This window comes from Mus musculus, chromosome 15 (genome assembly GCF_000001635.26).
Source record: "Mus musculus strain C57BL/6J chromosome 15, GRCm38.p6 C57BL/6J".
Classification (NCBI taxonomy): domain Eukaryota; kingdom Metazoa; phylum Chordata; class Mammalia; order Rodentia; family Muridae; genus Mus; species Mus musculus.
The window spans coordinates 35,769,183-35,791,491 of NC_000081.6; the positions used below are offsets into that span (position 1 = coordinate 35,769,183).

The 22,309-nt window shown below is 40.9% G+C and overlaps 1 protein-coding gene across 1 annotated transcript in view; it reads left to right on the forward strand.

Moving 5' to 3' along the window:
• Vps13b (vacuolar protein sorting 13B) overlaps positions 1–22,309 on the forward strand; it is a 560,112-nt gene that overhangs the window by 398,065 nt on the left and 139,738 nt on the right. Inside the window, exon 36 of the mRNA NM_177151.4 lies at positions 1,274–1,681. Within this exon, the coding sequence (NP_796125.2) occupies positions 1,274–1,681 (408 nt within the window). The remainder of the gene's footprint in view (positions 1–1,273; positions 1,682–22,309) is intronic.

Here is a 22,309-nt window from a genome sequence, read left to right on the forward strand (position 1 = left end):
AGATCAGGTTCCCCTCTACTCCCCACTGCCCCTCACCCTGTCCACATTCCCTCCCAAGTCCTTCCCTCCCTCCCTCCTCTCTTGTGATTGCTTTCTTCTCTCTCCCAAATTGTGTATTCCTTATGGATTTTTTCTTTTTTTCTTTTTGGCTAATATCCACTTATTAATGAGTACATACCATACATGTTCTTTTGGGTCTGAGTTACCTCACTCAGGATGAGCCTGACACTATTACTGAGGCTATGGAACACTCACAAAAATCATGACTGCCCTCTGAAAGACCCAACAAGCAGCTGAAAGAGTCAGATGCAGATATTTGCGCTCAACCAATGGACAGAAGCAGCTGACCCCTGTTGTTGAATTAGGGAAAGCTGAAAGAAGCTGAGGAGGAGAGGGACCCTGTAGGAGGACCAGCAGTCTCAATTAATCTGGACCCTTGAGATCTCTCAAACACTGGACCACCAAGCAGACAGCATCCACTAGCTGATATGAGGTCCCCAAAACACACACAGTAGAGGACTGCCGAGTCTGTGTTCATTCAGAGATGAAGTAGCTAACCCTCAAGAGACTGGAGACCCCAGGGAGTTTAGAAGTAGGATGGGGTGGGGTGGGGACATCCACATGGAGATGGGGTGGGGTTGAGAAGAGGTGTGGGATGTGGAGCAGTCAGATGGTGGATGGGGGGGGCAGGGAATGGAATATGGAGTATAAAAAAATGAATTACAAATAAAATTAAGTTAAAAAAATTTAAAAGGAAAAAAGCAGTTTTCTATTAAAAAATTAGAAAAAACAACAAAAAAATTTCTATTCCATTTATTTTAATAATATACTTGAGTGTTCATCAGTCACAGAATCTTCTGCTTATAGCTGCTCATAAAGGAGAAATGAGCACTTCTGCATAAAAGGCAAGAAAAGGGTCAGGAAGCCAGTGTGGTGGGCAGACCCGTGATGCTTGGGATGAGCACTTTGTCTCATACTATTCTGATCCTATGATGGAATTCTGTTACCTTGGGAGACCAAATGGCAGTTTTGGGTAGGTGCCACACTGGAAAGCCTCCTCCAGCTTGCTGTAGAGCCTAAGGGCAGAGGTAGAAACCCCTGTGTGGGTGTGGGCCTTGTATGAGTGGCCAGCAGACCAGGTGGGTAGGCAGCGCAGAGGTATGTCCCTTCAGTCAGCTCTGAGAAGAGGGACAAGTGAAAGATCACAGAGCTTTGTACTTTGATTAGTATTTAACTGGGGAGCTCCAGTCACCCTGTTTCCTTTTTCTTGTAGCTGACATCTACTTGGATGTATCAAAGCCTTTGAAAGCAAACTTAAGTTTTACCAAACTCGATCAGATAAATCATTTTTTAAAGAAGATAAAAAAGGCACACAGCTCTGCACATAGCAAAGAGACCTCCACCCCGTCAGACTCTATACTGAATATGGATGAGCCTCCTGTCCCCAAATGTTACCGTGGAAAGTTGTCAAAGACCAAAGTTCACTGTGATGAAGCACAGAAGACATCATTTCAAGAAAACATTTGGAGAGCCATCTCCTGCTTTCAAAAAGTTTCTGTCCATACTACCCAAATCGTGGTCTCCATGGAAACTGTCCCGCACCCTCATAAGCCATGTGTGTTAGCATCACTGTCAAACCTCAATGGAAGCCTTACTGTCAAAGCAGCACAAAAAGTACCTGGTAAGTTACAGAAAGGGGGTAGGGTGGAATGGAGGGAGGAGGAGAAAACACCCTTTGTTAGCATGTGAAAAATGCAGTGTTTTAAGGACTTAGAGTCATTAGAGATGGGAACAGTTCTAGCTTGTGAAATGATTTCAGAGATGCTGATTTGGTTTGGTTTGGTTTGGTTTGGTTTGGTTTGGTTTGGTTTGGTTTGGTTTGGTTTGGTTTGGGGCTATTGTCATTTTGTTTAAGGTTATTTGTCTGTTTAAACAAATCTGTGAGCCAGGGTATTTCCTAGCTCTAAGCTGCTTCCTATCCATGTCTTGAGGTACATTCCTGCAGCTGTCTTTGGAACTGTTGGTTCCTAAGTTCCTTTTAGCTGAAGTGGCTAGCACAACATCGAGTTGAGCTTTGGAAGCCTTAGAACAGTGTTTCCACGGTGCAGTCTGTGGAACAAGCACAGCAGATCACCTGACACCTTACTGGGAATGTGTGTACTAGACCCCCAACCCAGCTTATGAATCATACTCTCTGGGCACAGAACCCAATGATGTGAATTTGGTCAGCCTCGCAAGTGATTCTAATGTGTCACTGGGAACCATTTATTTTCAAAAGAAAAATTGCCATGGTGGCAGATATGCTCTACAAGGTGCCCAGCTGAAGCTCAAGCCTGGGAGAGTATCACTGAGGTGTTGTGTCAGGCAGGCCACACCTGGCCGGGGAAAGACTGAAACTGTAGAGGGGCATGGAGCTAACTGGCCATGACATCTCCATTTTTCTCCTTTGCCACTATGACTAAGTAGTAGCTTTTCCACACTGAATCAGAGAAGGTGGGCACAAAGTGTGAGAGGAGAAAAGTCAACACAGGCAGGAAATAACCATTTCAGTCACAGAATCTGCTACTGGGAAAGCTGAGAGGCAAGTGCAGAAGTGTCACTCTGGAACAGAAGTCTCAAGAGGAAACCATATATTTTCCCACAATCCTGTGGGAGTATGTCCTTTTCCATGGCCCTGTATGGAGGAGGGTTGTGGACTGATTTTTGTCAGTCCCTAAGCTGTGTACTAAAAAGTAATTGTCAGCTGGAGACTAATTGTAATTTAGTTCTAGAGAGCCAGTTTGAGCACAGTGGTTTGGTTTTAATTTTAATAGTTGTGTAATAATAATATTAGGCCAAAACATAGTTAATGTCCTTCCTCTCTGAAATATACGTAATCAAGCCAGCTAAAAGATCTTTTTTTTCTTCCTTTGTTGTTTTTAAAGTCAGAAATGAAAAATGAAGGGTCTAGGAGACATGAAAGATTCTCAAACACTGGACACTAGAGTGTCAGGTCCTCCGAGCCCAACCTCACACCTTTCTAAATGCTGTCCCTTAATGGTGGCAGGGAAAAATTATGTCCCAAACAGAGGAAGAGCTTTAGACCCCCATGCAGGCCAGCTCTGCTCACATCGCATTATCTCTAGATTCATTTTTAAAGATATTTAACCTTCATAATTGTTTTCATTATGATACAATTGAACATTTTTTATTTAGCCAGTCAAATGGTCTATTTTTTGTAATTTTCCCTTTTATATTAGAAAAACTGTATAACCCTCTTCTTGTATAATTATGTTCTTTTATCTTGTTAAGCACAAAAATAGATACATTCGCCTTGACTAAAAGATACTTGGTATAATTCTGCTGGTCAGTGTCCAGCAAACATCTTAAAATAGTTTTTTAGAGTCACATTAAATCAAAATTGAAGTTAGTCACTTAATTTAAAAAGATGTATTATAATGAAACTATAACAAAATCTGTTGTGTGTAAATGAGATAGGGTTGGGACAGATTCTAGTTGTGGCTAAAGGCTAGCATCTAGGGAAACTAATTGAGAGATTACTGCATAGCTCTTTTTGGTTTTGTTTTTAGTTGGGGAAGATAGGATCTCTTTCTGGATCCCAGGCTAGCTGTAAACTTGGCCTTCACACCAGGATCAAGACATACTTAAATAAAAAATAGTTGCAACTGTATTTCAAAGAAAACAGTAATTTATCATTATGAATATTAATTTCATAATGCAGTTGAATATCTTCAAATTGCATGTTTTTTCAGTTAACTTGAAATACATTCGTTTGGTTTTGGCTTGTTTTGAGATAGGATATCACCATGTAGCTCTGGTTGTCCTGGAACTCACTACCTATGTAGACCATGCTTGCCCCAGATTTAAACATCTGCCTGCCTCTGCCTCCTCAGTGCCAGGATTCAAGATGTGCCACCACACCGGACAATTTGGTATTGTCTTGATAAGTGACAAAAATAAAAAGACACACACTACCAGCAGCCATATTTTTTTGTGTAGTTTTCAAGTGGTGGTGGTCTGTATTCAAACCAATTTTTATGATGTATCTTTGAGCTCAAAGGAATGACTGTCAGATTTTTATAGGTTGACTCTAATGCAGAAAAACTTCCCCAAGTCTTTGATTTTACAGTTTCTGTCACCATTGTGAGCATCTGCAGCAGCTGCACTTCTCAAATTATTTGCTGAACCAAATTGAGCACAGTGACAAAGTAGTCATCTCCGATGGGCTATTAAACAGAGAGGAGCGGTCTGCACACAGCAGAGCATCTGTTGTGCACATGGCGTCCTATAGAAGGACGCAAGATAAAATAATTGTCAAAATTTTTTCATTAAACCCTCAACAATTTGCACTTGTTTATCTGAATCTGCATAGCTCCCCAATGAGACAACACACTTGGGGTTTCTTTGCTTCTCCCTCACTTTTCTTTGATCCTTTTTGATGTGCTGACTTTAATAAACACAGTCAAAAACACTGTGCAAGAACATCATGGAAAAAACTACAAAGGAACGGCCCAGCAACAGAGCTCTGCTAATCCCTAACTTACGCAGGCTATTTTTAGAGAAATATTTTTTTAACACTCTTTATGTGACAATGTTATATAAACAGGGAAAAGCAGTCCTTCCCAGATGAATTTTAATTTAAGAGCTGAAATAGATTTGTAATTCTAGAGGAATCCTATGTGCTAAGTAATTCTTAGAGAAACACCATTGGGAATGTGCTGTAGGCATGTTCCCTCACTTGTCAAGAAGACCAAGAAAAAAATGAGTTTGCCTAATGATTTTTTTTTATCATCTAAGCTATTAGAAACCTATGGAAAGTATGTGGGGAAAGGGAATATAAAAGCATGAAACAAGAAAGCTAATGTTTGCTGGGCAGTGGTGGCGCACACCTTTAATCCCAGCACTTGGAAGGCAGAGGCGGGCTGATTTCTGAGTTCGAGGCCAGCCTGGTCTACAGAGTGAGTTCCAGGACAGCCAGGGCTACACAGAGAAACCCTGTCTCGGAAAAACCAAAAAAAAAAAAAGAAAGAAAAAAAAGAAAGCTAATGTTTTTCCTCAAACGTTGATACATTTGTGCAACCTAGAGAGCTTTAATATTCACTTACTCGTTTTAAAAATAATATAGTAGAAATTATTAACTGAGCTTGTTAAAAGAATTCCCATTTTCATTTTGCAGAATACAATATAATACTTCTAAACTATGACTATTTCAAGGGACTTTCTATTCCTCCACTCTGCAGATGCTTGTGCAGCCATGAATCTTACAACTAACTCCTCTCTCCTAGAACACTTATGTTCTCCCATGTGTCTTAATAAAATCGCGATTGCCGTCTGATTGTAGATGTGATGCTTGTAATATAACAGGAAATCTTATGAGGGCTCTGCCAGTAACAAGAATCTAAGTTAGAGCCAGGCAGTGGTGGTTCATGCCTTTAATCCCAGCACTTGAGAGGCAGAGGCAGGCAGATTTCTGAGTTCAAGGACAGCCAGGGCTACACAGAGAAACCCTGTCTCGGGGAAAAAAAGAGAATCTAAGATAGAAATTGTATCATATATTCTGAAATATTTTAAAGTCAATAGTATTTCTTTGGTATCTATTAAATCTGTCTCATAGTATAGTATGTTCTTTAAACAGTTGCCACACAAACACACTGCCGCCAACATGGGCACACAGTGCCGATCCCTTTTGCTGTTTGAAGCATGTCATTTTGGAGACACGCAAAGTATGTAGTTATAAATTCTGAACTGACAGCGAGTCTCTTTCCACAGGAGGGTGGGGACTGAGCTTACACTTTAGCTACCCTGTCAGGGTAATTTATGGCTCTATTAAGATGGCACGCCTTAGATTTCTGCAAACAAGAGGACACAGTTTAGAGCTGTGAAATCATTGGACTTGAGCTTGCCTTGCTCCTTCTCGGAGCCAATTAACATGGCAACCTTTAAATAGACTAAGAAAAAGAGGAACACAGCTGGAACACAAAGGAAACACAAAGGAAAATAACCTGGGTGAAGCTGTTAGAAGTGGGAAACCATTGACAAGACTGAGGACTTTTCTCCCAAGCAGTGACTTGAGCTCATTGTCAAAGGAACAGTGGCTTTAATCACTTTCCCTGATCTTTCTGTAGTTAACTTGGTATATAAACTAAGAGAGAGAAAGGAAGTAAAGCCATTCTTTTCCATGAAATTACCAGTAAAACATTTATTATAACAGAAGCTAGCACTCCCTTCATGCTCTGCAAGTGAAACCAGGTCATTGGTGCAGAGTGGAGCTCCCACACTTCTGCTGTGCTGCAGTACCCTGAGAGAAGACTGTCTGCTTTGGATGCTTCAGAGATGCATGTTAGCCTGGTGGGAAGTAAAGCATGAAATTAGGTCTGACTACCTCAAATCCTGTGTTGCAGCAGTGAGCTGTTTACAGCACCCCAAAGACTCTTGCTGTTCTCAGAAAGAAATGCATCTCTTTCCAGTGTCTGAACAATGAGAAATGAATTTCTTGACAGTTAAAGTCAGGGCAGATTTAACTTTTAAGGATCCACTGATGATGGAAGCATAAATATAGCTAGTTGACAGTTATACAAACCACCAACGATCCTTAATGAATACTGGGTGTGGGCATCAAGGCCCTGTCAATTTTGACATTTTGACCAAGTAGCTTAAACCCAACACTCAAGAAAAAGTTGAATGCTCGCTGGTCTATAACATCTGGGATTTTATTTGTCATTTTGGAGTAACTGGCAAGTGCAAAAGAAAGAGTAAAGGGGGATTATCTTGACAATGAAATGAGTTACTCAATCTTGTGATAATGAAAAGCAGAAGAATTCTAATGCCTTTCTGTAGTCCCTGAGGTAGAGGTACGTTTATGATTTTTGCAGAAGTAAAATGTAGGCAGGCAGAACAGATGGCCTAGAGTCCATGAAACATAATAGCTCCCCATCCCTGGACTGAGCGCCACTATTAATCCCAGGCAGATTCTCTCCTATGACTCTATAAGAAGGTTCAAAGTCGCTACTGCTCAGCTAGTATTGCCTCTTTTTTTACTCTGAAATTACTCATGACTTATTTTGATATGTGAGAATAGTTTTCTGTGCATTCTGGTAAACTATTGAGGCATTCTCCAAAAAGTGGGAGGTCCTAAACTTTAAAATGAAATAAAAACTAATAAAAAATTTATAATTTCTCCCATAATACTTCATATTATTTCTCTAATATGGTGAAAAATAAAACCTAACAATATGAGACCCAACATTTAAATCTCTTGGTTGTGATCATTACGTGTGTGAGTAGATAAAGTATTAGACAATAATGAACAGTATCAATCCTCAAGAAAGGTCAATTTTATGTTTTATGTAGTTCTGTGTGTATGATTGGGGGGCGGTGCATATGCCACAGCACGTGTGTAGACCAGAAGACAATTCTGTGGACTTACTTCTAATGTCCCATCTTTACGGGGTTCTGGGGATCAGAATCAAATCATCAGCATGCACAGCCAGTGCCATTACGTCATCTCAGGATCCTGGGCGGGGGGCGGGGGGCGAGGGGCGGGGAGGGGGAGAATGAATGAATGAATGAATGAATGAATGGGAATGTTTAGTATGTTTAAAAACAAGTTGATTTTTTGCTATTTGGACATGTTTTGTCTTGGACATATATTGTGTTGAAATAGTTAGGCCCACATCTTTGATTTTGTAATATATATTTGTTCTGTGATTTAAAAAAAGCTATGACTATAAAATGCTTATCATTTGTCACGTACATTTTGTGTTTTAGTGCTGATGTAGTCTCCAAATCTGCCAATCAGGAATGATTTAAAATTCAGAGTATAATAACTTCAGAGAAGTAGAAGGATAACCACTATATTGAATCTCATATGTATTCAAGGATACATGCAAAATGAAAGCTTTCTAATGAGCCACAGAACAGGGCTATGGGGGCAGTCTCCTGTGTAGTGGTGAACATGATGTACCTGCCCAGCCTTCGAGAGGGGATGAGCTCACATCAGGAAGATAACCATCTCTGACTTTTTCTTCTGATTCATCACTGACCTGAACTCCATGTGAACCTTGTTAGACAAAAAAAAATCCTGCTCCAAACTATAAAATATAATTAAGCCCTTTTGAAACGATGTGTAAAAGAACATTGCTGTACCCCCACTTATAACCACTACCACCACCACAACCAATAAAGTTAAATCAAGCACTGCCTGTAATGGATTAAAATAATAAATGTTCCTGGATTTCAGTGAAGTGCTTGAAGAAAACAGGCTTCCAGCAGCCAGAGTAGCTGAATGTAGGAAAGACATTTATTAATGATGAGTTCAAGGATGTGGCCTGTGTAATATCATTGCTTTCTGTTTACCGTGTGCTACACAGCTCTTGTATTTTACACAGCCCACATGTATCGATATACAATGATGAAAAGATTTTTTGTTTTAGCAAAAGAATTGTTAATTGTATAAATAAGACTCTTTAGGGAATCTTCATCGGACTGTTTCTTTTTGATAAGAAAACCTTTACTGTATTAGTCAGGGTTCTCTAGAGTCACAAAACTTATGGGTAGTCTCTATATAGTAAGGGAATTTGTTGATGACTTACAGTCTACAGTCCAACTCCCCAACAATGGTCAGCAGCAGCTGTGAATGGAAGTCCAAGGATCTAGCAGTTGTTCAGTCCCACAAGGCAAGCAGGCAAAGAAGAAAGAATCTTCCTTCTTCCAGCATCATTATGTAGGGCTCCAGCAGAAGGTGTGGCCCAGATTAAAGGTGTGTACCCCCCACACCTCTGTAAATCCACCTTCAAACCTTATCTCTAACAATATTAGCTTATTTCTTATTACCAAAATTACCAGATTGTGAACTTAATCTAATTTCTTTGCTAGAATGCTTTTGACATATTTTTACCATAGTTCATAATAGTGGTGCTTGCCTGTCCTATGATACCAGCGGGTGGTGAAGCTGCTGCTTTCTGTTTCAATTTCTCTAAATTTGGTTGCATCTGGATAAAAACAACTGATACACGCTTCACACATAATAACATCAAAACAGTGCATTTGAAGAGAAGAACGGGAGCCTTTAAGACAATAAAATTGCTATCAGGTGACATGAATTTCATTGAACAAAAGGTTACTGTGGAAGAAAGGTTCCAGCCCTAGTAATTAAATACTAGAGACATTTTTCTAGCAGCCTTCCTTTTCATCCTAATGATAACATCTGTTAGTCTAGTGGTCTGAGAAATGGGTGTTCATTAAGAGTTCCAGCCCTGAGATATGGGAAACTAGAAGGCTACAAATAAATCTACCCTGCTCTGTGCAGTTGTTTTTCTGAAAGTGTTGAGTTCTGCCTGTGGCCACAGCAAATTGCCCTCTTATTCACATAAGTGAGAGAGCTGTGTGCTAGAGAGATTATTGGCAAAACAAGCCTGGCAGGAATTAATGAATGAAAATATATGAGGTAGTCTTTTATACCCTAGCGGGTCCCCTAGACCCGTTGGCTGTGTTAGTATAACATGCTGAGGCTGTGCAAGAGAGCTGGGGCAGGAAAGCATTTATTTACAGTGCTGTTACCACTTGCAGAATGAACTAAGAGCAGTGTTTGTAAAGCAGCAGAGTACTTGAAGCAGATTGACAGAGTCTGCATGCCTGCTACTTATTGGCCTCTTCTTAAATCTTCTCTCCCTCTGTCAACTAAACTAGGCCACTTGAATAGTAAATGTTTGAGCTAAAATTTATTTTTCAAGATGTACTTTTTTTTAGTCAAGAACCCCTTTATCCTTTCCTCTCATAAATCTTATGGCCCAAACATACTACATTTAATATTTACTCAATAGCAATGATACCAACTTGATAGAATAGTAACTACAAATAAAAACTTTAGTTAGTCTCCATAGCCCTAGTTTCACATTCCTGACTTGTAGCTTATTTGAAAAATTAAAATGATCTCACGGACTATGAGTACTGTGTGCCACTAATGTCAGTGAATCCTGGAATTAAACCCAGTGCGCTAGTCTTAACTGTTTCATAGGGTTAACCCTGAAAAGGTAGACTTTTGTTCAAGGACATTTTGAGGTAAAATGGACTTAAATGGCTTCTGGTTTTTCTGATGTATCAGACTTTTATTGTGTAGACCAAGACCAGTTTCTAAGCCACCACGGTCATTTTGCTTTCAACAGTAAGCTTATATGCAGTCTTCACCTATATGACTAGCTACAGAAATCACCTCAGCAGGCATGATAGGACACACCTGTAAACCCAGCACCTGGAAGATAGAGGAGGATCTGGGGTTCACAGCCAGTGTGGGCTACGTAGTGAGACCTTGGCCTCCCAAAACACAGACCCAGCAGAACTTTCTTCATAGAAATTAGCTATTGTGTCCATCTAAGAAACTTTACAGGTATCTTTTATCGTCCTTCCTTCCTCTCAAAGAAGGCTGTCATTTATTATTCAGTATGTGGTTGTAGTACCAGGAAAATGTTGGTGAGCCCCCCAAAAACAGACAGGAACCAATCTGATGCAGTCACATCAGGGTCTTTATTCTATTCGAGCTAGCTCCGGGGCCCTCCAGCACATCACCATTATGCAGGACGGTTTTGGTGGTAGGGGAGCCCCAAATGTCTATTGGGACAAGGCTTTATGTTTATAGTAAGTAGCAAGTCAGGGTGAGTGTACAAGCATCTAATTGGAAAGCTGCTGTGGCCTTTAACACAATTGGCTGCTGCTGGGAGTCATATCATAAACTTTATATCTGTTCCCCTCTGCATTGGTGATCGCTAGGCAGGGGATGGGCTTGTAACCTGAGGGTGCAGGTTTGTTGAGGGAATAACCTAGAGATACTGGTCTTGTTGAGGGTGTGGCCTGGAAAGGCTGGTCTTGTTGGGGATTAACCTAGAGCCTGGAGTTAGACTCAGGTTTTGTTGGGGGTCAACTTGGAATCTAATGCTAGGTACTGGCCTGTTAGTTTACCTGAGTTCAAACTTAACTTAGGTTCTCTAAAATTGAGTCTGAGCTTAAAAGATTTGGCTTCTCATGGTCAGATGTACCAGTCTGCTTCCTTAAAACATGCCCATATGAGCCAGTCAAATCTTAGTTTCCTAATACATTCCTATAGTATAAGAAAGCAAACATGGTGGCCAACTAGAGGAGGATAGCGATCTTCCATCACTTCATGGTGTTTGCATTTTAATTTTCCAAGACTTCACAAGTATAACTTTCCTAGACAAGGATAGAGTATGAACAGCCAAGGTAGAAAGATGTTTCTTCTTTCATGTGAAATTCTCCTTTGATCTTTTAGCTTTTCATTGATTCTTTGTGTATTTCACATCATGTATCCCAGTCCTCCTTATCTTCCCATCCCTCCATATCCATCCTGTGCCTTTACAGCCTTCCTCTCAAAAGAAAACAAAGCAATACCCACACCAACACCTCACTAACGAAGCTACAGTGTTCCCCACAGTGTATCCTTTTGCCCAGATAGCTTTACTTGCAAATGATCATTGCATTTAGTCATTGGTCTGGTTCCAGGCTACAGTATCGATTCTGGATCTACACTGGGACTCCATCTGATAATCCTCTTTTCTTGTTTCCCCATGTTATGGAGATCCTGAAGCCCCTTCATGTGCTCCTGCAGTTCATAAATGGGTTAGATGTTGGGGTGGGCCAACTCAAAGCCCTGGATCTGAGCCTGGGTGGTAGCTGAGTTAGTTGGTCAGCTCACCAGCTTTCTTGTGCCCATGCCACCAGGACCAGCTCTCCAGCTCTGCCTGGTCAAGGGGTGGGGCCAGTTCCACCACACTGTTCAGGTGGGAGTGTGGCAAGCTCTCCCATCTGCAGCAGGTAATGAAGAGCTAAGCAAACTCTGGCACCCAAACCACAGCAGAGCCAGCTCACCCACCGGCTACAGGTGGTGGGACTGGGGGATAGAGGTGCCTGCTCATCCCTGCCATCAGGCCAGCTCTACTGTGCTGCCCAGGGAGGGCCAGGGACAGCTCTCCCACACTCACTCCATCAGGGCTAGCTATTCTGGACCAGTGTCACCAGAGCCACCACTCCCATGCTGCCCAGGTGAGGGGCTCTCTCACTGCAGGCCAGCTCAACACAGTGCTCAGACATCAGCGTGGACTCAGGCTGCAGCCCAGACCACAGACATCTGGATGGCCTTCAGTGGCAACACAGGCCACAACCATCAGCACAGACCCTGGCTGCAGTAGGACCCAGACCCAGACCCAGCCCTTGGCTGCAGCACAAGCCCAGACATCACCATGATATACAACTCTTTCTCACAACTGTAGCTTCTCCAGTTCCACCTCCTCTTCAGTGCACTACTTGTCTTAACTCTCTCTCCCATCTCTCTACCACATTCTGCTCATCATAGTTGCAGCAGCACTTGCGTCTCTTCCACCATCATCCCCTGGGGTAGGTGTGGGGAGGTGGCAAGTGTTTGGGTGTCTCAGGAAATCTTATGTTCCTAGTTTCTTACATTCAGAAGACCAGGCTTGTATTAAGGCCAGGATCCAGTCTTATTCTCTAAATAGGACTGGATAAGAGGTCTTGGAGACTGAAGTTCTTCCTACAAGAAATTAAAAGATATCTTGGAGAAAGGCCACCAAACTAGGTCTCACTTCCTGCTCTCTTGTTCTGGACACTGTTTCCCTTTGGTCACTGAACAATAGATATAGTCCCTTGTTTCACTGCATTACTTTATTGAGTGTTTTTACTTAAGATATTAATAAGCATAAGTGTTTACATAAGCTTATTGCAAACTTGAGTATAAGTAGGATCCAATCATTTTACACATTCTGTTTGAGGATGGAAAACAAGCTGATTTTGTTTTGGGGTTTTTTACAACCAAGTGCTATATTTTATGTGCTTCACAATAATTTGAAGGAACATGAAATGGAAAGATTTTGGTTTTAGGGGACTTAGTCGTATTTTTGTAGATTATACTTAAAAGATTTTTTTCTTCCATTTTGAGGCATTCTGATCTTTGCCTGTTATGCTAATTTGCTTCTGGATGTTTCTAACATATGCTTGCTGACTTTTAGTGGCCCACGATTACTTCCAACTGGATTAAAAACAAACAAACAAATAAACAAAACCTGCCTCCGCTCTGCTCACACTTGTGGTCATTGAGTACTCTCCCAACAGGACTCAGGAGCTGGGATAAGGTTGTTCGGTGCAGACGGGATGTGGAGAGGAGAACTGTTACATTGGGCTCGTCATCCTGATGCCCACAGGCTAGCCATGCTTTTAAATGGTTTTCCAAACAAATGGTTTGCATTTATTGGTCCTCTAAAGGAGTAGTTTAAAGGTCATAAGACTGTTTGTTCCTTGAATGCAATTTTTATACTCACTGCAAAGTATGTCTGCAAACAAAGCTAAATGTCCATTTCCCACTTCAGGTATTTCTGACTATTCCTCAGTGCTGTTATACCTCATTGACTCTAATTAAATATCTGCCATTGTTTTTTTGTTTGGTTGTTTTGTTTTGTTTTGTTTTTTATTAATCAGGGTTCTCTAGAGTCACAGAGCTTATGGAATGTCTCTATATATTAAGGGAATTTATTGTTATGACTTACAGTCTGCAGTCCAACTAACCCAACAATGGACAGCTGTGGATGGAAAGTCCAAGAATCTAGTAGTTGCTCGGTCCCATGAGGCTAGTTATTTCAGCTAGTCTTCTGTAGAAGTAGGTTCCAACAGATGGGCTGGCAAGTAACTGCAAGTAGGTGAAGGAGAAAATCTTCCTTCTTCCAATGTCTTTATGTAGGCCTCCAGCAGAAGATGTGGCCCAGATTAAAATTGTATGCCACCACACCTGGATCTGAGGCTTGCTTTGTCCCAGGCTGACCTTGAACTCAGAGATCTGCTTGCCTTAGTCTCCTGGATTTAAAGGCATGTACTACCTTGCCTGGGCCTAAGCTTCTCATGGCCACTCTGCCTCAAGATCTCCATGCCCAAATCCAGGTCAGAAAGTTGTGTCTTCCAGCCTCAAGATCTGGATCACAGGTGTGCCCTCCAATTCTGACTTGTAGTTCAGTCCAGACATAGTCAAGTTGACAACCAGGAATAGCCATTACAGTCCACTCCTTGTCAACTTGATACAAATCCTATCTCATGCCCAAATGAAACAATAACCAGGTCATGATACACCTAACATGATATAACTATTCCTTATACAATCACAAATGCACTTGTAAGTTTAGACTAGGTCAATGTCCCTTGGGAACATTCTTTTAGTAACTCAAATACTGATTGATATTAAGGAAATTGGAAGAAAGCACAAATATCTATACAAAAGTGTTCTTAACAACATAAAACAGAACATTCATATTTCTTTATAATCCTTGTTTCTGCAACTGGCTTTAGATGATATTTATAACTACCTTCCTCTACTACCCATTCTGTATTTTCTCCACCCTCTGCAAGTACCTCATCAGGTCTTGGCTCTTTTTCTAGAGCAGTGACCCATACCTTCATTCCTGATAGGTCTGTGCCCTCCTTTGTCATCCTACTTGGATTGGGCAATCCAATTTCCCCATGGTAATCTATCAGCCCTCTAACACTGTTATTCCTTTCTTAGCCTGTTGGTTTAAGGGCATTAAAAGATAGAGAACTTCAGACCAATTTCTCTTATGAATATCGATGCAAAAATCCTCAATAAAATTCTCGCTAACCGAATCCAAGAACACATTAAAGCAATCATCCATCCTGACCAAGTAGGTTTTATTCCAGGGATGCAGGGATGGTTTAATATACGAAAATCCATCAATGTAATCCATTATATAAACAAACTCAAAGACAAAAACCACATGATCATCTCGTTAGATGCAGAAAAAGCATTTGACAAGATCCAACACCCATTCATGATAAAAGTTCTGGAAAGATCAGGAATTCAAGGCCAATACCTAAACATGATAAAAGCAATCTACAGCAAACCAGTAGCCAACATCAAAGTAAATGGAGAGAAGCTGGAAGCAATCCCACTAAAATCAGGGACTAGACAAGGCTGCCCACTTTCTCCCTACCTTTTCAACATAGTACTTGAAGTATTAGCCAGAGCAATTCGACAACAAAAGGAGATCAAGGGGATACAAATTGGAAAAGAGGAAGTCAAAATATCACTTTTTGCAGATGATATGATAGTATATATAAGTGACCCTAAAAATTCCAACAGAGAACTCCTAAACCTGATAAACAGCTTCGGTGAAGTAGCTGGATATAAAATTAACTCAAACAAGTCAATGGCCTTTCTCTACACAAAGAATAAACAGGCTGAGAAAGAAATTAGGGAAACAACACCCTTCTCAATAGCCACAAATAATATAAAATATCTCGGCGTGACTCTAACGAAGGAAGTGAAAGATCTGTATGATAAAAACTTCAAGTCCCTGAAGAAAGAAATTAAAGAAGATCTCAGAAGATGGAAAGATCTCCCATGCTCATGGATTGGCAGGACCAACATTGTAAAAATGGCTATCTTGCCAAAAGCAATCTACAGATTCAATGCAATCCCCATTAAAATTCCAACTCAATTCTTCAACGAATTAGAAGGAGCAATTTGCAAATTCATCTGGAATAACAAAAAACCGAGGATAGCAAAAACTCTTCTCAAGGATAAAAGAACCTCTGGTTGAATCACCATGCCTGACCTAAAGCTTTACTACAGAGCAATTGTGATAAAAACTGCATGGTACTGGTATAGAGACAGACAAGTGGACCAATGGAATAGAATTGAAGACCCAGAAATGAACCCACACACCTATGGTCACTTGATCTTCGACAAGGGAGCCAAAACCATCCAGTGGAAGAAAGACAGCATTTTCAACAATTGGTGCTGGCACAACTGGTTGTTATCATGTAGAAGAATGCGAATCGATCCATACTTATCTCCTTGTACTAAGGTCAAATCTAAGTGGATCAAGGAACTTCACATAAAGCCAGAGACACTGAAACTTATAGAGGAGAAAGTGGGGAAAAGCCTTGAAGATATGGGCACAGGGGAAAAATTCCTGAACAGAACAGCAATGGCTTGTGCTGTAAGATCGAGAATTGACAAATGGGACCTAATGAAACTCCAAAGTTTCTGCAAGGCAAAAGACACTGTCTATAAGACAAAAAGACCACCAACAGACTGGGAAAGGATCTTTACCTATCCTAAATCAGATAGGGGACTAATATCCAACATATATAAAGAACTCAAGAAGGTGGACCTCAGAAAATCAAATAACCCCCTTAAAAAATGGGGCTCAGAACTGAACAAAGAATTCTCACCTGAGGAATACCGAATGGCAGAGAAGCACCTGAAAAAATGTTCAACATCCTTAATCATCAGGGAAATGCAAATCAAAACAACCCTGAGATTCCACCTCACACCAGTGAGAATGGCTAAGATCAAAAATTCAGGTGACAGCAGATGCTGGCGAGGATGTGGAGAAAGAGGAACACTCCTCCATTGTTGGTGGGATTGCAGGCTTGTACAACCACTCTGGAAATCAGTCTGGCGGTTCCTCAGAAAATTGGACATAGTACTACCGGAGGATCCAGCAATACCTCTCCTGGGCATATATCCAGAAGATGCCCCAACTGGTAAGAAGGACACATGCTCCACTATGTTCATAGCAGCCTTATTTATAATAGCCAGAAACTGGAAAGAACCCAGATGCCCCTCAACAGAGGAATGGATACAGAAAATGTGGTACATCTACACAATGGAGTACTACTCAGCTATTAAAAAGAATGAATTTATGAAATTCCTAGCCAAATGGATGGACCTGGAGAGCATCATCCTGAGTGAGGTAACACAATCACAAAGGAACTCACACAATATGTACTCACTGATAAGTGGATACTAGCCCAAAACCTAGGATACCCACGATATAAGATACAATTTCCTAAACACATGAAACTCAAGAAAAATGAAGACTGAAGTGTGGACACTATGCCCCTCCTTAGAAGTGGGAACAAAACACCCATGGAAGGAGTTACAGAAACAAAGTATGGAGCTGAGATGAAAGGATGGACCATGTAGAGACTGCCATATCCAGGGATCCACCCCATAATCAGCTTCCAAATGCTGACACCATTGCATACACTAGCAAGATTTTACTGAAAGGACCCAGATGTAGCTGTCTCTTGTGAGACTATGCCGGGGCCTAGCAAACACAGAAGTGGATGCTCACAGTCAGCTAATGGATGGATCACAGGGCTCCCAATGGAGGAGCTAGAGAAAGTACCCAAGGAGCTAAAGGGATCTTCAACCCTATAGGTGGAACAACATTATGAACTAACCAGTACCCCTGAGCTCTTGACTCTAGCTGCATATGTATCAAAAGATGGCCTAGTCGGCCATCACTGGAAAGAGAGGCCCATTGGACACGCAGACTTTGTGTGCCCCGGTACAGGGGAACGCCAGGGCCAAAGGGGGGGAGTGGGTGGGTAGGGGAGTGGGGGTGTGTGGGTAAGGGGGACTTTTGGTATAGCATTGGAAATGTAAATGAGCTAAATACCTAATAAAAAAAAAATAAAAAAATAAAGATATGCTACCACATCCAAAAAAAAAAAGACAGACTGAAAGAATGGGTGCAAAACCAGGATCCATCCTTTTGATGCCTCCAATAATCTCACCTCAATATCAAGGAGAGCCATTACCTCAGGGTGCATGGTTAGAAAACAATATTCCAAGCAAATAGATCCATGAACCAAGTCATTATAGACATTTTAGTATCTAACCAAGCAGACTTCAACCCCAAACTAATCAAAACAGATGGGAAAAATGACACTACTCAAAAAAGGAAAACTGCACCAAGAAAAAAAAAAAAAAAAAAAAAAAAAAAAAAGCCCAAAATGACCAGGGAGACATCTGTGCTTCCAGTTCAATGGAATGTTTTTTGTAGTTCCTGGTAGGAGCACTCCCCCCTCTAAAACCAAAACTTCTAGGCCAGCAGAGCCTAGGGTTGTGGGGACAGGAAGCAAAAAATTTCTGAGGTTCACTAGGAGTAATAGTGAGTAGAACTATTCCCTTTTCCCCTTGATTTCTGGACCCATGGATCTTGGCTATGGGAGAAACTGTACCATATATTAGATGCTGATTCAAAGCATAACTGCCTTCTGAAGAACTCTGCCCCGTCCTCCATGCTGCTGCCACCTAATTGGCACTGTAACTGCATCTGCAAAAGGCTGTTACATCTATCAGACCAGCTGCTTCAGGATGGTGGAGAACATAGTATGGGCCCACTGTCATACTTCTCTGGCTGTGAAATGAGTTCCTTGGTCAGAAGCAATACTGTGTGGAATACCATGACGATGGATAAGGCATTCTGTGAGTCCATGGATGGTGGTTTTGGCAGAAGCATTATGTGCAGGAAAGGTAGTACTGTAACCAGGGTAAGTATCTACTCCAATAAGAACAAAACATTGTCCTTTCCGCAGAGGAAGTGGTCCAATATAGTCAACCTGCCACCATGTTGCTGGCAGGTCACCTCAAGGAATGGTGCCATATCTGGGTCTCTGTTGTTGACAGATCTGGCATTCAGCAGCAGCTGAAGCCAGGTCAGCCTTGGTGAGTGGAAGTCCATGTTGTTGAGCCCAAACATAACTCCCATTTTGACTACCATGGACACTTTGTTCATGTGCCCATTGAGCAAAGACAGGGCTGGCTGGGGAAAGAGGCTGAGTGTCTTCTTATCCACTTGATTATTGAACTCCTCCTCAGCTGAAGAGTCACCATTTGGTGAGCATTTACATGGGACACAAATACCTTTACATCCTTTGCCCATTTAGAGATATCTATCCATACTCAACAATTTTCCAATCGTGATCTTTCCAAGTCCCTGACCATCCAGCCAATCCATTGTCTACAGCCCATGAGTCAGAGGACAGTCATACATCTGGCCATTTCTTCTTCTAGACAAACTGTAGTACCATGTGTACTGCCTGAAGTTCTGCCCACTGTGAAGATTTCCCTTCACTTGTGCCTTTCAGGGTTGTCCCAGAGAGGGGTTGTGATTCTACAGCTGTCCACTTCTGGGTGGTGCTTGCATAATGTGCAGAACCATCAGTAAACCAGGTTCTAGTCTTCTCTTCTTCAGTCAGCCAATCCTAGGAAACTCCCCATGAGGGTATAGGTGCATGCTTGGCAGCAGATGGCAATGTAACAGGAGTAGAAGAGACCATAGGCATTTGAGCAACTTATTCATTAACTTCAGGACCTGCTTGGGCACGATCACATATATACCACTTCCATTTGATAATAGATTACTGCTTTGTACTTTATGACTTGGAGGGTCTGATAACACCCAGATCATGATGGGCAGTTCAAGTTGCATGGTAACTTGGTGTCCTATTGCCAAACATTCAGTTTCCACTAAGTCCCACCAATAGTATCTTCTAGATCTATAACCAGACTCAAGGCAAAGCAGGCCAGCCTGGGACAGAGCAAGTTCTAGGTGAAGAAAAGCTTAAATCCAGGCATGGTGATACGTGCCTCATGCAGATGTCTTCTGAGTTCAAGGTAAATCTGCAGAGCAAGTTCTAGGACAGTCAAGCTAGGCTGTGAAGGAGTTGGAAAACAGAAAGCTGGTGATGATGTAATAGAACAAGGCAGGGCATGTTCTGGCCCCTACAAGCAGCAGAGCTTTGGCAGCTTCGGCCAACAAAGGCCCATAAGGAGTGGCACTGTTAGGAGGAGTGGCCATATTAGAGGAAGTGTAACACTGGATATGGGCTTTGAGCTTTCAGATGCTCAAACCAGGCCCAGTGTTGCTCTCTTCCTGCTGCCTGACCTTCCAGATGTAGAACTCTCAGCTCCTTCTCCAGCATCATGTCTGCCTGCATGTTGCCATGCTCCCACTATGATGATAATGGACTGAACCTCTGAACTGTAAGCCAGCCCAATTAAATGTTTTTCTTATGAAGAATTGCCTTGGTCATGGTGTCTCTTCACAGCAATAGAAACCCTAAGACAAAAGGTCAAAAAGAAGTGAAACCCCAAAAGTAGTAGGTATTTCTGCCATCCAGGTTTTGGCTTCTGCATACCATTCTTCAGCATCCAGGTCTCTGGAGAAGTGGCTAATGCCAGAGGGGAAATGGGAGAAATACATTGAGGTTGGAGAATAAAGAAGATTATCCCCAAATGACAGAAGTAGATCAAAAATACTAACTTAAAAGGGCCCAGTGAGCAAAGTTGGCTTAATTTAAGCAACAAATAATAATAGTGAATATTTACTTATAAGGTGAGTATTAGTGGTTCCATACTAATACAGATACAACCTGTAAAACGGGGAACGAGAAAGCTCATGTATACCATTCCTACATAAGGTATGTTATGTCTACAAACTAGCTCAAAGAAAGGCCCAACAATTTATTTTTTTTTAAAAATGGCAAGCACATGAGACTGTACACGGAAGGATAGGAGCATTAAAGGTTCCATGTTCTGGACTTCTACGACACAGAATTTCAATTTCATTTACTCAGCACACTCAGTAACATAGAAATCAATTATCAAGATTTTAGACAGTGAATCAAAAACAAGAAAATCAAAACAATAAGCTGAGATCTTAAGTAATAGCATAAATAGGTCAAAACATAGAAATAAGATAAAGTAGAATCTGTGGTAGAATGAACTGAAAAGTACTCAGAAGAAAACATGAGCACAGAGCAACAGATTAGGACAGAGGGCACGTAAGAGGCACAGTGAAAAGATCTAACATAACTGTCTAAAGGAACAGAGACCAAATAGTTAAACCTGAGTACCATAGTCTTTGAGGCCAATTAACCTTCATTGTTGTACACAACGGCATAATATGTAGGAATGAATAAGGGCAGTTCTAATAAAACTCTATTAACAAAATCTAGAAGCTCATTTGATTAAGTCAGGGAGCCACACAGTTGCTCAATCTTAGTCACATCTTTGGGAAATTAAGGTGCGATATTAGTGTTAGAGGATAAGATACCGCATACCACTTTAAAAAGATTAACATTCTTAACATAGAATAGAGGCTACAGATGAAAAAAAAAAAAGGAGTTAGAAAAAAAAGGAAAAAACTTTATTGCAGTGTACAACTTAGGATATCATTGTGAACCTGATGAACAGTGGTAAACATTATGGAAGAAAGAAAGAAAGAAAGAAAGAAAGAAAGAAAGAAAGAAAGAAAGAAAGAAAGAAAGAAAGAAAGAAAGAAAGAAAGAAAAGAAGACAAACAAATGTTAAACTGCCTCCAAAGCATTGGAGAGCAAAAGGAAGGGATAAGCTCCACCCTGGAATTCAGAGAGAAGCAAAATGCCTCATGAGACTGGAAAGAGATTGGTAACAAGAGGGCCAGAAGGCAGATTTCTGAGTTCCAGGCCGGCCTGGTCCACAGAGTGAGTTCCAGGACAGCCAGGGCTACGCAGAAAAAACAAAAACAAACAAACAAAAAAAAAGAGGTCCAGAGTAAGCAAATAGATTTAAGACTAGTTAGGATGTGTGAGTCATAATAGGATCTGTCATGCCATCTCATCCATGTATATAATATACTTCAGTTATACTGCATTCAAACAGGAATGCAAAATAAAGAGCTTCAAATGAGCAATTGATGGAAAAAATAAAAAATAAAAACAAAAAAACAAAAAAAAACCTCAAGGTAATTGTAAAAAAGTTTCAGCATTACATGTTTGATAAAAAGATTTAAGAAATTGATTTCTTAACATGGTAACTTTTTAACAAGCTGTAGCCCACACACTTGTGGATCTCATGCCTTCCATGGAGTTTTTAAAGATGTGTATCTTATTTCTACAGAAAGTACATATAACATATGAAATTTTCAATTCTCATGCCTTCCATGGAGTTTTTAAAGATGTGTATCTTATTTCCACAGAAAGTACATATAACATATGAAATTTTCAATTCTCCACAGAACTGTAAAGTCAGTATGGGTACTGTACTTTGAAAAGGCATACATTCCTGGGCCTAAGGTGTTTCTTAATCTTTCATCTTTTTGCAGGATCAAATAGCATTAGGAAAATAAGTCCTGGACATTACAAATCTGGCTTGGTGAAAATCAGTTTTCATAATGACAGTTTAGAATATGAGTTTCTTGGGAGGAAAATGAACTGGCCACTTGCACCCATGCTCTAAGTATCTTGAAGTCTGTTGTAGACTTTATGGAAAGATTTGATACACACTCCTACTTCAAGTTCAAAAGGAAACCTACATTTTAAGGTGTATTCCTTTTCTGGGTGTGTTTACTTTGAAGTATAGCATACAGGTTTTTCTCATGAATCTAACCTGCCACTATCTATTTTTAAGACTGTAAACCTCAGGTGGTTATGATGTGTGAAGTTT